At 39.5% G+C, this 16647-nt stretch overlaps 1 protein-coding gene across 1 annotated transcript; it reads left to right on the forward strand.

Annotated features, from left to right (window-relative positions):
* The first annotated feature begins 352 nt into the window (after positions 1-352).
* LOC134617254 (tripartite motif-containing protein 16-like) lies at positions 353-2242 on the forward strand. The gene has a single exon (XM_063462459.2). The coding sequence runs from the start codon at positions 353-355 to the stop codon at positions 2030-2032; it is 1680 nt and encodes a 559-aa protein (XP_063318529.1). The 3' UTR covers positions 2033-2242.
* The last annotated feature ends 14405 nt before the right edge of the window (positions 2243-16647 follow it).

The following is a 16647-nucleotide window of genomic DNA, read 5'->3' on the forward strand; positions in this document are numbered from 1 at the left end:
CTTTTTGAAATATAGAATAACCTCGCTGAGTGTTGACTGTCAAATTTCAAGCATCCAAGTAAAGTTAAACTATTAAACTTTAACTGGGTCAGACTTGTTACTGCATGCTGTAACCAAATATACCACACCCTGCGTCACCAGAATGGCTCTTTAGTGCCTCCCTTCACAGATGTGTCTGTATCAGGATGGGTCTAAACAACATGGTGTTAATGCAGTTGCTGGTGAGCCTCATTTCCTGTAGGAGGTGAACAAGAGCAGAGATCTGTTTCCCTTCAGAGCACAGAGGTTGTTTCTGTTCAGAGAAAGTCAAACTGTCTGACAGTCACTGAGAGACGGTGAAACGGCACAGCACATGAATCAAATGGATCAAACAAAATTCTGCTGTTCAGTCTGTTTGGATCTACTGAAGGATCCGGTGACTATTCCCTGTGGACACAACTACTGCATGAACTGTATTAAAACCCACTGGGATGAAGAGGAAAACAAGAGAATCTACAGGTGCCCTCAGTGCAGACAGACTTTCACAGCGAGGCCTGTCCTGGTGAAAAACACCATGTTAGCAGATTTAGTGGAGGAGCTGAAGAAGACTGGACTCCAAGCTGCTCCTGCTGATCACTGCTATGCTGGACCTGAAGATGTGGCCTGTGATGTCTGCACTGGAAGAAAAATGAAAGCCTTCAAGTCCTGTTTATTCTGTCTGGCATCTTACTGTGAGAAACACCTTCAGCCTCATTATGATTCACAAACATTCAAGAAACACAAGCTGGTGGAGCCCTCCAAGAAGCTCCAGGAGAACATCTGCTCTCGTCATGATGAGGTGATGAAGATGTTCTGTCGTACTGATCAGCAGAGTATCTGTTATCTCTGCCCTGTGGATGAACATAAAGGCCACGACACAGTCTCAGCTGCAGCAGAAAGGACTGAGAGGCAGAGAGAGCTGGAGGTGAGTCGACAAAACATCCAGCAGAGAATCCAGGACAGAGAGAAAGATGTGAAGCTGCTTCAACAGGAGGTGGAGGCCATCAATCAGTCTGCTGATCAAACAGTGGAGCACAGTGAGAAGATCTTCACTGAGCTGATCCATCTCATCCAGAAAAGAAGCTCTGATGTGAAGCAGCAGATCAGATCCCAGCAGGAAACTGAAGTGAGTCGAGTCAAAGAGCTTGAGGAGAAGCTGGAGCAGGAGATCACTGAGCTGAAGAGGAAAGATGCTGAGCTGAAGCAGCTCTCACACACAGAGGATCACATCCAGTTTCTACACAACTACCCCTCACTGTCAGCACTCAGTGAGTCTACAGACTCATCCAGCATCAATATCCGTCCTCTGAGCTACTTTGAGGATGTGACAGCAGCTGTGTCAGAGGTCAGAGATAAACTACAGGACATTCTGAGAGAGGAATGGACAAACATCTCACTGACAGTCACTGAAGTGGATGTTTTACTGCCAGATCCACCAGAGCCAAAGACCAGAGCTGGATTCTTAAAATATTCATGTGAAATCACACTGGATCCAAACACAGCACACAAAGAGCTGTTATTATCAGAGGGGAACAGAAAAGCAACTGGAATGAAACAACAACAGTCTTATTCTGATCATCCAGACAGATTCATTTATTGGCAGCAGGTCCTGAGTAGAGAGAGTCTGACTGGACGTTGTTACTGGGAGGTGGAGTGGAGAGGGGGAGGAGTTTATGTAGCAGTCGCATACAAGAATATCAGCAGAAAAGGATTGGGTAATGAATGTGGATTTGGACATAATGACAAATCGTGGTCATTAGATTGTGACAACAACAGTTATACATTTTGGTACAACAACATCCAAACTCATGTCTCAGGTCCTCGTTCCTCCAGAGTAGGAGTGTACCTGGATCACAGAGCAGGTATTTTGTCCTTCTACAGCGTCTCTGAAACCATGACTCTCCTCCACAGAGTCCAGACCACATTCACTCAGCCGCTCTATGCCGGACTGAGGCTTTACTACGATTATGATGATGATTGTGGAGCCACTGCTGAGTTGATTAAAGTGAAATAGACTGAAGTCTTTCATTTTGTGGGTTTAAATCTGTATTTTAGTTTCATTTTATTTTCTCTCCATCATTTCTGCACAGAGATCAGCTGTCAGTCAAACATTATGGGTGGTACCTCCACATCTTCTAGTTGTTCTCTTGATGTTTCTGAGTTTTTAAAGGAGATCTTTCCTGTGACTGTTTATGGAGGCTATCACTGCTCATCATCATTTTCATTTACTAAAATATTTCTCCACATGAAAATGTAAACTTCTCTGTCCTCTAAATGTTTCTTCAATATTTGCATTGAAAAATGTCAATATTCCGGCTCACTTGGTTGTTCAATATCCAATGAGATGGCAAGCAAAATCATTTGTTTTAAAACTTTACAACTACATAAGAAGGCGGGAGGATGGGGGCTGCCGTCACTAAAAAATTATTTTCGGGCTGCTCAGCTGAAGACAGTGGTCAATTGGTGTGATACAAGCTACGAAGCACAATGGAAGACTATTGAGGAGAGCATGTTTTCCTCTCCAATACAAGCTGTCTTGATGGATTCGAACATTTGAGAATGTATAGACAAGGTTTGCAACCCCTGGGTGTCATGTACACTTACTGTATGGAGAAACGTTGTGAAGGAATTTAAATTGGAACGGGATTTGGCTTTATTTAAGTGGTATGCATATGACTTTGTCCCGAACAAACTGGACTCACGTTTTAAAAGTTGGTCCGCTAAAGGGTTATCTACACTCGATAGTTTGATTAAGGATGGGAACATAATTAGTTTTGACACACTGAAACAGAAGTACAATCTGGAAAAACAGGACTTTTACTGATACTTGCAAATAAGTCATTATATAAAAACAACAATCAGAGTGATGTCAAACACTAATGTGGAATTGGTAACTCTGTTTAGACAGGCGTATAGAGGGGATGTCAATACAAGACTTATCTCCTTCCTGTATACCTTTCTTATAAATAAGCTTCCCCACTCAACTGACTATGTGAAGACGTTATGGGAAAAGGAGGGAGGGGTGTGTATTTCAAGGGATGAATGGACTCAGATGTGGGAACGGCAATGGAGGAGTACTTCCTCCAGCAGTTGGAGGGAATTTGGATGGAAGTCTTTGATAAGGTTTTTTATCACTCTGTGTCAAAAGGCTCATTACGATGGGAATCCTCCCGTGTGTTGGAGAAACTGTGGACACCAACGAGCACACCACACCCATATTATGTGGGATTGTTCTTTGCTCCGGACATACTGGAAAGACATTCATGGAACACTACAAGGCATTTTTGACTGTAAATTCCCCTTGGACATGAAGACAATCTTTTTTGGATGTATGCCGCAGAACTGGTCTAAAAATGACACATGTTTGTTAAGAGCTTTACTTGTTGCAAGTAAGAAATGTATAACTAAGAAATGGTTATTGCAAGATATACCGACTTTGTCATTATGGTGGGAAATTACGCTAGAGATTGATAGGATGGAGGAGTTAATAGCTTATGTCAATGACAGGGTGTGTTGGTTCCGTTCGTGTTGGGATAAGTGGGTCCTATACACCAAAACCCATAAGCCGAATCTTATTTTCAAAGCTTGAAATTACCAATCTAACTAACTGGTCTGATTGTTCAGTGCTTCTTTTCTTTTCTTTTCTTTTTTCTCTTTTCTCTTTTTTCTTTCTTTCTTGTTTTTTCCTTGTAAATTGTGTTGACCAATGCCTGTAATCAGCTTAGTGAAGTAAAAGTTTAGAAATAAAGAATTAAAAAAAAGAAAAATGTCAATATTTCTCTTTATGAGTATGGCAGACCATGTGTGTGTGTTTGTGTTTATTTTTGTCAAAATCATCAAACAAATGAGGAAAAACTGTGATTTTAATGAATGAATTCATATATTGTGTTGATGTTTTATTGTGTGAATAAACTGGAAGGTTTAACTATAAATCAAACTTTGAACAAAGTCTTTTCTTCTGTCTTCATTCCAGGATCTCACTCAAATCTGATGCAGAAAATATGAAACTAATCTGAGAGAATAACTGAAGCAGTTTTCCTCCTGAAGCATCACAAAGTTCAGAGTTCATGTTTAGAGCAGAAGATTCAGCATTCGCTCTGTGACCTTTCAACTTTCTTCACTACAGTATTAGTCAATGTCAAGTCAAAAGAAACTGTATTGTAATCTCTACTATATCTAGTGCAGCATACATAGAGACAAGACTATGAGGCTTCGGTTAGATCAGTGCAAAAAAGGCAATAAATAGATAAAGAAAGGAGAAAAAAAAAAGTAAACGCTTAAGTCTAAGGTGATCAAGAGACTTTTCAATTAGAATTTACAATTTACAGTTTGGAGTTTAAAGTGACCAGTGTAGCAGCTCGTAAACCTGGAGTAAATAAATGTCCATAGAGCAGCATGTCTTACAGAGGCAGTGGTGTGTAAAATGCAAAAATGCAAAAGAGTCGGTTAGCAGTTTGTGTGGGTGTGTGTGGTGGGGGAGAGAGGGAGGGCTGGTAGTGAGTTTAGGAGGGCTTGTGGGAAAAAGCTGTTCCACAGTCTGGGGGATCGGGCCCCGATGCTGCAGTAGCGTCTGCAGGATGGAAGGAGAGAAAAGAGTATATGTGAGGGGTGAGAGGGGTCAAGCACGATGCTGGAGGCCTTACTGATGCAGCGGTTTTGTAGCAGAGGGAGAGATGTTCAGATGATCTTGGCAGCTGCTTTAACAATGCATTGTAGTTTGCTGACATCACCAACATTGCAGTTGCCAAACCACACGGAGATGCAGCTGGTCAGAACACTCTCAATGGTGCCCTGTAGAACGTGGTGAGGATAGCAGGAATGAGGTTGGCCCGCTTCAGGCGTCTCAGGAAGTGGAGGCGCTGCTGGGCCTTTTTTTTTGGTGATGGGGGTGGTGTTGGTGGTCCAGGTGAGGTTGTCTGAGATGTGAACTCCCAGGAGCTTGATGCTGGTAACACTCTCTACCATGGAACCACGGATGCTGAGTGGTGTGTGAGTGGAGTCTTCCTGAAGCCGACAATCATCTCCTTACACTTGTTCACAACAAATCATTTCAAAAGAAGTCTGTAACAGTTTAACAACTAGTTGATGAGTACAGTGAAACAGTCATGGTGACCACAGAACAGCTGAAGACTGAACTGAGGTGAGGATGACACTCAGTGTTTAAAAAGTCACTTTCTGTTGTGTTCAAAGATTTCCTTCAGATATGGTCTTTAATCAGTAAAGCCAGTGATACAGCAGTGTCATTAGCTGTGTTATTGGCACCAGGCTGTGTTTATGTATGTATTTAATTCTGTCTGAGGATCTCTTCAGCATGAAATGATCATTTGGTCAGCTGCTGTGTCTCATCTCTTATCAGACATTGGTTGGAACAGTTATGACAACTGTTACTGCATATATGTTCCTCCTCAGTGTGAAGAAGACTGGACTCCAAGCTGCTCCTGCTGATCACTGCGTGTTCCTCCTGTGTCTAAAATCTATTTCCATTATGAATCAGGAAACTGTTTGCACCAATCATAAAGGCAATAAAATACGTCACACACTAAGAAATAACAAAAAGGAATTGTGGATTTCAAGGAGATTTTTCCCTCGTTTTTTGAAATCATAAGAATACAAACTAATGCAAGACTGTCATGTTTTCATAAGTTTGTAGAGACACTGTTCTGTTGTATTCTAGGACATCAGTCACTTTTTAAATGCATGCTACTCCTCATCATCATCATCATCATCATCAGCACCCATGACCTCCTTTTAGTCTTTGTTTTGTTAGTTTTCAGAGTTCAGGAGACGTTCTTATGGGATTTCCACAGTGTACAAGTACTGTTTAGACCCTTTACCTAAAAGAAAAGAGTAAAGTACAAAGTAGATTTACTCACTGCAGGAAAATAATGCCTCAATCTGATATATTGTCTTATATGACAAAGTGAAACTGATGCATCAAAGTGTAAGCAGCATTTTCCTGTCACAGCTGGTCTAGATGGAACTGATCTGATCTCCTTTATGTACAGGTAGATATCCAGTGGGTTTGCTAAGGGTCACAGATGAGGGGCTGTGTGAGATGTTTAATGGGAAAGGAAATAAAACCATTGTTCCAGACCTGCAGCTAAGATACTCGAGTATCTTCAAATATGAAGCTGAGTATTACTTCCATACTTTCCTCCACTGCTGATGACCTTGTTACCTGCTGCTCCCTGTTAATGATCAGCCTCAGTTCTGATAGTAAACTGTTGGCTCTCGTTCTGTCAGGTTGTTGCTCAGTGACGTCTTGTTTTCATTTTCCTTCTTCTTCAAATGTGTCTTCCTTTAACTCTTTGCTTTTGTTTCTGCTTCAAACACCAAATGATACACGTGCTGCACCTCTGATGGTTTGTCAGAGAGCAGAACAATTTACATTACAGAGAATATTTTACAGTTGAACATAAACTTTCACTTTTTTCCTCTAAAGTGTGCTCACTGGTTTTTCCAGCTGCTGTGAGATGTTTCTGCCTGACTGTAAAGATGGAAATAAACACAGATGGAAACACTGAGTCAGAGTGTTGCTGCTGGTTAGTCAGTATATTAACAGAACATGGTTCATAAAACTGCTCCTACAACTGTTTTTGAATCATTTTTAAAGACACTTTATTGTTCTGTTTTTGTGTTTTGGCATTTCTGTGCTAATTTCTTGTTTTAATGGTACTCTAATTTAAACTGATTTTTCCTATTTTAATACCTAAATAAATAATCATTTATTTTTTCTTCATTTGTCTAAATTCTGGGAAAAGAAAGAAGTTTGTATTTGTTTAAGATACAATGAAATCATATTTTGACATATTGGAAGATGACATCGAGCTGAAAAAACACTACAGGTATAAATGGAAACTACAGTTTATTTCTGTTATTTCCTGTGATAGTGTTTGTACACTCGCTCATGATAACTGTTCATTCAGCTGCTGTTTTTGTCTGCTGGACATCTTTAGCTTTCAGTAAGGATGCATTCATAGATCAGCACATCTTTTTGAACCACATTTCTTATGAGACTCAGAGTTTACATTTTGGAAATGTGGTGAGACCTGGGGTAGAAAGAGACTGAAGCCAGCTTCAACCTCGGCAGTTTTGTGTGTGTGAAGCAGAAAGATAAGAACTGTGTGGCCAACTCATCACACACATAATCCTGAATCAGAAAAACAGCATCAAGTGTTGTAATTGTTAAACACAGAAGTGTGATTTATATGTGGTTTTACTGATGGTTAACACAGTCGCACAAACACCTGAAACTGATCAAAATATAAAACAACATATTAAACATAAATATGTGCCAGTTACCAGAACGTATATGTGGTTTCACTGAGATTTAATTATGCTCAGTTTATCAATACTGGCATGTTGAAAATAAATAAAAATAAATATGTTTAAGTTAACCAGTATAGTGAATCCGAAAATAGAGTAACAGTGATTCTAATAACAGACCTCACCAAGAGTCTGACCATGATGTGTGTGTGTGTGTGTGTGTGTGTGGGGGGGGGGGGGGGGGGGGGGGGGGGGTGCAGGATTGGGGTGTAATAAAGGTCATCTTCATTACTTAACCATATAAACATACATGGTTTATTTTAATATTTATATTAAAGGAAAGGGCACTCATACAAAAGTTTATGTCTTATTGATTATTTGGCTTTAGGTTTTCCAGTTTTCCAGCTGCTGCTGTTTAATGTTTTCCTAGGAAAAGAAATTTCAGTTAGTATGGGAAGTCTGGTTAAGCTGGTGGAAAACAATACTGTTACACTGACCTTTTGGATAAGATTGTCTTACCTGTGGTTTCTCTGATGTGCTCGACAAAACAGTCTCCAGGCAGCTTGAGTGCCCATTTAAAGGTTCCTGGTGGTACCAAGTGATTGAAGAGAGGATTGAAAAGCCATATTAGTTTATTGTAGATTGTAGTCAGTTGGCCAAGCTTGTAATGAAAAACGGTTCATTACTCGAAGCTTTCATCACAGTCCTCTTTGGTGACATCTGGTGGACAAATATATGAAGAGCAGCTTGAGTCTGCAGCTTATAATGAACTGCTTCATTATGATTGCCCACTCTGCAGAGCTGACAGCTTGTGTTTGATGTCATGTGACAGTTCTGTGTGATATCGGGCTGATATGTTGCTTTGAACATGAATTTTTGGGGGGTGAAAAAATTATGTTATCATCAATCAATCATGTGGTCAGAAGAATCTGTGCTTACCTTGCAGGAATGTTTTAAATTTACACATTGGGAAGTTTTATTTCAGTCTTGATGCTTTGGTGGATGTTAGCTCATATGCAGTTTTTTGTAAAGACATGATTAAACCCCTTAAGCGTGCTAAAGTGTACCCTAACAATAAGCCATGGGTCACCAAATGCATCAAATCCTGTTTAAGGAAAAAGAGACAGGCTTTTAAAGAGGGGGCTGTTACTGACTTTCAGGCAGTCACCAAAGACTTGAAAATCGAGCTCTTGAAAGCAAAACAGAGCTGCAAAAACCTTCTTGAAAGCAAATTTGCTGCAAAAAATGTTGGGTCTGCCTGGACTTGTATGAAAACCATATCAGGGTTTCAAAATCCCCAGAGCAGCAGTCAGATCATTTTAGACGGTTTTAAGTCAGACAGAGATTTGAATTTGCTTTATGCTCGTTTTAGTTCTTCTGAACAGAAACAGAAACTGAAAGATACTCAACACTTCATCACTGAACTCAGCGATGTCCAAAAGGCCTTTCATACAGTTAATGTGAACAAGAGCCAGGGCCCTGATAACATTAGTGGCTGCCTAATTAAATCTTGTGCTAAAGAGCTCAGTCCTAAATTTCAGGTTATTTTTAATAAATCCTTTCAAATACAAAATGTGCCCTCGCTTTGGAAGGAAGCTGTCGTCGTTCATGTCCCTAAATCTAGTCGTCCAAACGTCCTGAATGACTTCAGGCCTGTTGCCTCACCCGAGTTGTCATGAAAGTCTTTGAAAAAATCATCAGAAATGTGATTATGGAAGAGATTGAATATCAGCTGGATCCAATGCAATTTGCATACAGGCCCAACAGAGGAGTGCAGGACGCGCTTTTGACTCTACTAAATCTGATTCTTAAACATGTAGAGAGTAAAGGGACTTTTGCAGACTTCTTTTCATTGATTTTTCTTCTGCTTTTAATACAATACAGCCCCATATTTTAATTAAAAGACTTTTAGAACAGTTTGAAATCAGGAAAAACCTGGTTTGCTGGATTTTAGATCTTTTAACTGACAGGTCACAAAGAGTGAGAATAAACGGGGTTCTGTCTGACCCAGTGTTCTCCTCCACAGCTTCTCCTCCAGGGTGTCTCTTATCACCCTTATTATTCATTCTCTTTACAAACATGTGTCAGAGCAGATATGAAAACAGGGCCATCATTAAATTTACAGATGACTTTGTTATTGTCAGCTTACTGAAAGAGGGTGAAACTCACCACGGTCCAATCATTGATGACTTTGTTCAGTGGTGGGAGGAGTCTTATCTCCAATTGAACATTTCTAAAACAAAAGATATGATTATTGATTTTAGGAAACAACAAAATGGGCACAGAGTCACTTTAATTAAAGGTCAGAAAATAGAGCAAGTGCAATCATATAAATATCTTGGGACCATAATCAATGAAAAACTGAACTTTTATTGCAAATCGGTCTGTAAAAAGGGTCACCAGTGCCTTTACTGCCTCAGGAAACTTGCTCATTTCCACATTGACCGAAAGATTTTAACTTTGTTTTACAGTGATTCCTGAGATTAGGGACAAATCAGGTTTTAATTTTCTAAAATAGTTTTATTATACTTTTATTGAGTCTGTTTTATGTTTTTGTTTGGTGGCATGGTTCAGTCAGACCTCTGTCACAGAGAAACATTCACTGAATCAGTTAGTGAGATGGTCCAGTCGTCTGATAGATGAGTCACAGGCCTGTTTAGACTCCCTGTACTCTAAACAGGTACCACAGATGGCTTAATCAATCCTTAAAAATGGTTCCCATCCTCTATGGGTGGATTTAGCTTCTTTCTTCAGGACGGAGGTTTCTAGTTCCAAGATGCAGGACAAAGCATTATAAAAACAGCTTTGTCCCTGCTGCTGTCACTGAACTCAATAAGAATTGTTTTTGATTCATTTTGTTTAATTACTAAATATGTGTTTTGTCAGGTTTCATTAGGTGTGTGTGTTTGTGAAGGAGGCCAAATGCTGTCATTGTTCTGTAAAGCAAAACACCGATGGGTATAAATAAAGTAACCCTAACTTAAAGCTTATAGGAGGTTGTGAGGTCACTGCCTCCACCTGATTATGTAATTAACCAGCAGACAGGTACATTTATATATAACATACTATAAGTTATATAATTATAATTATGTGTATATCATATTTCTTATGTACATTTTAGACCTGGGAGCAGAAATGCTGATGAACTGGTTTTTATTCAGAAGCGTCAGTGAGATGTTTGTCCATTCCTGCAGAGCGTCCTCTCTTCCTGGCTCCATGTCTATAATTATGTCACACACTGATTCACTCTCACAAAATCACCAAAACACAGCACAAATCCCACCAATGATTCAATTCCTTATAAATCATTGAATCAGGTACTGAAGCAGTGACGTGCTGAATGAAGCTTCAGACGTCATTGATCACGTGACTCTGTTCAGTCAAACCAAGCCTCAGCACAGCGTTTCTGAAGCAGTGTGTTGATTTTTTTGACACACGTGCCGGAGCTTCAGCTTCAAACGGGCCGTCACCATCAGAGTTGCTGGAACCATGTCCCACTACTGGGCTACTCTGTTTTATTCTGTGTTAAGTTTTTGAATGTGAATTTTTTGTGTTAAGAATAACAAAGAAAATGTAATGAAGTGATTTTAAAGTTTGTGTTAAATCTTGTAAGTCAGAGAGAGAGAGAGAGAGAGAGATGAGGTGTGGGTGGACATCAGATGATCAAACGTCAACAACCTGATTGGCCCAAGTGTGAAGATGTGACGTCCAGTGAGGGAAGGGGGGAGAAAGGGTGAGCAGGTATAAAAGTGAGGTGAAGAAGAGATTCGGGGTTCTTCCCTTTTGTCCTCTGTGAGATGAGCAGTTCAGAAGTTTGGATCTAAGAGGTTCACAGTTAAAATTCCAGCAGAGACGCTAAAAGGAGAACCACAGTCCAACCTGTGAATGTTTTTAACCCTTTGTGAAACAACAAAGGCATAAATATGATCATATAAATATTATCTACTGGGTCAGACTCACAGGATCAGGGATTAGAACTCCTTTTATCAGAGAGATGAAATCTACTTCCTGTACAGGGTTTTTTTGTGGGCCTACTGATCGACAGAAACTAGAGTCAATAAAAAAACTGGACATTGGCTCAATGTGTGTGTGGCACAGGGAAACAAGGACTGAGCGCTGTGTAGTCCCACATAAAGTCAGACACCTGGTCACCCGAGGTGGACCATGGCATGGTCTATATGGAGGATACAGACACTGCTGAAAACATGACTCTGTCTGGTTTAGATGATAAATGTCTTTACTTTAGGAGGCTGTGGCTCAGAGTACATTCACATAATGACTTTGAATAAATGTAAAAAGCTTGTTTTTCTCCTGCTTTGATTTCTTTGTCCAGGTAGAAATTCTGCTTTTTGCCTCTAAAATCTGAAACAGTTTGAAACAAAGTTTGGCGCTCTAATCCTCTCTGTGTTTGTCCTTTGGTCATTTTCTCGAGCAGTGTCTTCAGTCCTGACCCTGAGTGCGTACATTTAAAAATAAAGTGATATAACTTCTTTTACATTACTGTGAACTTCTTGTACAGTTTGACAGCTAATTGTTGTCGTGTTTGTCGTCATATGAAGATCGTTTCCTAAAGAGGACTGAACAGTCATTTAGCCTCTGGCTCCATCCATGAATCTGATATTTGTTGTATAATCTGTGCTGTTAATAGTGTAATGGAACATATAATTTGTACATATAATTTCATATGTAATTATGATGATCTTTACCCATTAAGATTTTAAATGAAACGATAAACAAAGGCCAAGAAAACTGAGTTAAACTCCTGAGTCTACTATATATTTGCACCATGAATAAATGAATTGTTTGCACCAGTAATAAACAATCAAATACCGCTCTAGCCGCTCTATGCTGGACTCTGGCTTTACGATAATTTAGTTGGTCCTGGAGACACTGCTGAGATGATTAAACTGAAATAGACTGAAGTCTTTCATATTGTGGGTTTAAATCTGTATTTTAGTTTCATTTTATTTTCTCTCCATCATTTCTGCACAGAGATCAGCTGTCAGTCAAACATTATGGGTGGTACCTCCACATCTTCTAGTTCTTCTCTTGATGTTTCTGAGTTTTTAAAGGAGATCTTTCCTGTGACTGTTTATGGAGGCTATCACTGCTCATCATCATTTTGATTTACTAAAATATTTCTCCACATGAAAATGTAAACTTCTCTATCCTCTAAATGTTTCTGGAATATTTGTATTGAAAAATGTCGACATTTCTCTTTATGAGTATGGCAGACCATGTGTGTGTGTTTGTGTTTGTTTTTGTCAAAATCAAACAAATGAGAAAAACTGTGATTTTAATGAATGAATTCATATATTGTGTTGATGTTTTATTGTGTGAATAAACTGGAAGGTTTAACTATAAATCAAACTTTGAACAAAGTCTTTTCTTCTGTCTTCATTCCAGGATCTCACTCAAATCTGATGCAGAAAATATGAAACTAATCTGAGAGAATAACTGAAGCAGTTTTCCTCCTGAAGCATCACAAAGTTCAGAGTTCATGTTTAGAGCAGAAGATTCAGCAGTCGCTCTGTGACCTTTCAACTTTCTTCACTAAAACAGCTTCATTACAGAGAAACAAGTCACATGTTCTTGATGTTCTTAAGTCCTTTCAGATGTTTGTAATGGTCCTTGAATGCAGCATCAGTGTTACAGGTTGTGACTCCTGTGAACAAACTGACACAGTGTGATATTACACATATTTAAATCTGTCTTTACTGATGATGTTGAAGCTGCTGAAGGCTCAGTGAAGTTTTGTCTTCCTGCAGGTTAACAAGTGAAATCTGAAAGTGATGCACAACACAAGAGGGCGCCTTCATCCTGCTAACAGGGATGTAGAGGAGGTTAAAGCACCTCAGCTCAGTTTGTCCACATGTTTTACATTCTGCCATGTTTTTAGGCTGAATAAAGCCTTTATCATAAAGTGCATTATGTCATAGATCATTTTTACATAGAACTGTGTCCTTCATTGAGTTATATAATTTTAGAAACACTTTGCATAATATTGTGTTAAAATTACTTTTTTTGTATTAAACTGTTTCTCTGTTTAGTTTCAGGCCATTCATTCATTAGAAACACAAAAATTCGCATTTAGTTTAGCTGATAATTTACACAACAAACTCAGTTTTGTGTACAAACATGACGTTTGCAGATTTCTTGAATCAGCTGAAGAAGACTGGACTCCAAGCTGCTCCTGCTGTAAAACTGATATCACTGCTCTGCTGGACCCTTAGTGCTGTACTGTTTTCAATGCAGGCTATTTACAGATGAGATATTTAACAGTTATTAGAATTGGAATTTAGATTTGAACAACATTTGTATTTTAATGTACTAATATTTGTTATTATAATATTAATATAGCACCAGGTTCAGTTACCTTTACATAAAATTGATAGTAGAATTTTCCTTTAAGGAGCAACTTTTTACTTTTTTACTTTAAGTACATTTCAATAAGGAGAGATCATCAGAAAGAATGAACATGATTTATTGATGAACAGAATATACAAAGGTGTTTGGTGGTCTGTCTCTCTGCAGAACGGAGCTCCAGCTGTGAAACGGATTAGAGCAGGACCCCCCAGAGCCTAGATGCTGGTGATGGAGATCAGAATCAGAATCAGAATCAGCTTTATTTGTCACAAGCAGGTTGCCCTGCAGTGAGATGGGACCCCCCCCCCCCCCCCCCGACCTTACACACATAACACAGACATCACATGGGGTTACAAGTCGGAGATCGGTAGCGTTACAGAAAAGAACACCGAAATGTACACAACAACGGGACGATACAAGAGGAAAAAAAGAGACCTCCTCTCATGCTGTGCTTCCATGGCAGGACAGCACGAGAGCAGGAAACAAAAAAACTCCTCTGCACAAAAAAAAAAAAAAGCACATGAATGTCCACAGCACAACATTATGAAAGACATGACAAGCCACAGGGTAGGGTAGGGGGGATATCATAACACAATAAACACAGTGTGCACATCTGATCTAGGACTGCTGCAACCTATCGACTGCGCCGCCAGCTGACCCGATGTCCACATCATGGGGGAGGTAAGCATCGAAGGCGTTGGAAGGGGAGGGGGGACAGTGAATGCTTATCAGTGTAAGTGTATGTGTTTGTGTGTGTCCATAGTTCTCTTTAGGTTTTAGACACAGACTGTGAGAGAGTGTTCCAGGGTAGTAAAAAGCACAAGACAAGACAAGGACATAAGAAGCTAAGCAGGGAAGATAAGGGAGAGGAGAGGAGAGAAGTGCGACCGCCTTCGCTGATGAAGATGAAGGTGACTTGAATGAAGCTTGAGTGATGAGAGGTGGAAATGGGGAGGAGGTGCTTTGCACAAAGGCGTCTATGAAGGAGAATGACAGATGCACAGTGAGATTTAAAGTACGCAGCATGAATGGTGATTGGCCTGGAGAAGCCTGGGAGAATGTGATTGGACCAGACCAGTGATGACACAAACAGCTTGACAGTGGAAGTGATAAAGCTTAGATTCAGCCGGCAGCACCTGGGAGCGGACAGATGTGAGACCATAGATCTTTCTTATTGAACTCACACAGAAGCTTTATTTCAGAGCCTGAACTTTTTTACTCTTAGTTGAGTAACACGAGTATTTGTACTTCTACTTAAATACAGAATGTCTGCACTTTTGCCACCTCTGCTTTTTGGTAGCTCCAGGAATGAGAACAAAAAAACATACATTCACAAAAATTGTAGTGGATTTATGAACTTTACATTTAACAGATCTCACAAAGAAGCTCAACACAACAGTCAGCTGTTACTGTCGGGTATGGAGGATTGAAGACAGCAGGTGACGTTGTAGCAGAAGAGAAGATTCACACTGATGGGCTTCATCCATCAGTGTGAATCTTCTGTTGCCTCTACTGTTGTTAACAGAAAATGTTATTTTCAGTATTAAGTGATGTCATCCTCACTATAATCTGTTACTCACTGTGTCACCATGAAGAATATATTTATACTGTAAAAAAGAAAAGCTAGAAAAACACTTTCATTAATTACACGTGATCTGTTTCTTCTTTTCACGACAGAGTTTTTTCCTGTTTATTTTCTCACTGATGCTTCTTTGTGAATAACTCAAAAACAACTGAAGTAATGCAGGTTCATTATAACCAAAACTCCAGACTGACAGCAAAACATGATGTTAGAAAATGGAAAATCCACAGCAGTGGAAAGTTCAGGAAGGTTTCTTCATGCTTCACAGGCTGCTCAGCAGAGGATGATTTAAAGATGTGTGTGAAATGGAGTGTTACGATTGGTCAGAAAATGTGATGAATGTTAACTTTTTATAAAGAAGGACAACACATTTAGTCTTTTCATTTAAATATATAAATATTAAGTTGATTAAAAATCAAAGCTAACACTATGCCAGCTTCTAGCTTTGCTTGACAGGTGTAGAAAAAACCTGATGACAGACACGAACTCCCAAAAAAATTAAAAGTCAACCAAACACATCCAAACTTTGAGCCCAAAAACAGCTGTAAACCTGTGTGGTTATTATAGTAAACACTGCAGTCTTTTCTCTGTATGTGTTACTTTATAAATAGATTTATTGTGAGCAACACGAATGTTAACAGATGGAGATCTTTGCTGAAGCACACTGATCACTACATTCACAGATTGCTGTCTTTAACAGTCTCATCATTTTTCTTTCCTTCGTTCTGTGAGAATTTCTCCAAAATGTGTTGATCACAGTTATTGACTGTCTGATATAATAAGTAGCTTTGTTTTAATTGTGCAGGGCTCGTCTGTGTCACTGTTTCACAGCATTATCAAGATGTGGCGATAACCAAATTGGCCAGCAGGTGTCGCTGTGGAGATGGTGTCAGATTGTTTTGAAGCCTCGCTTTGCCCATCACTACTCTTTAGCCTTTGGGCATATTTATTTAACATAAAGAGCAGAGTCCATCTTCATCTACATACAGCGCCCCACCATCATGGTGAGAGCCCATAACAAACATAGTAATGACGTCACACCTGGATGTACCGTAAAGTCTCAACCAAAGTTCCCCCTGTGACATTAAGAGTAAGGGCTTCAACACGTATAATAATTTCACTTAACAAAACCTGAAGCTTTCAAGTCCTGTTATGATGAGGTGATGAAGATGTTCTGCTGTACTGATCAGCAGAGTATCAGTTATCTCTGCTCTGTGGATGAACATAAAGGCCACGACTGAAGTTTACATGAAAATGTAAATGCGCCACGTTATTGTTTCGGGAAGATGAATTTGTACAATTAGACAAAAGTTACTGATAATTTTACTCTCTGAAGTTTTAACAGGCTACATATACACACAGTTACTGTCCCTCCATTTCTAAGACAGTTGTCACAGTGAACTCTGGACGTGGCT

This window comes from Pelmatolapia mariae, linkage group LG18, assembly GCF_036321145.2.
Source record: "Pelmatolapia mariae isolate MD_Pm_ZW linkage group LG18, Pm_UMD_F_2, whole genome shotgun sequence".
NCBI classification, from domain to species: domain Eukaryota; kingdom Metazoa; phylum Chordata; class Actinopteri; order Cichliformes; family Cichlidae; genus Pelmatolapia; species Pelmatolapia mariae.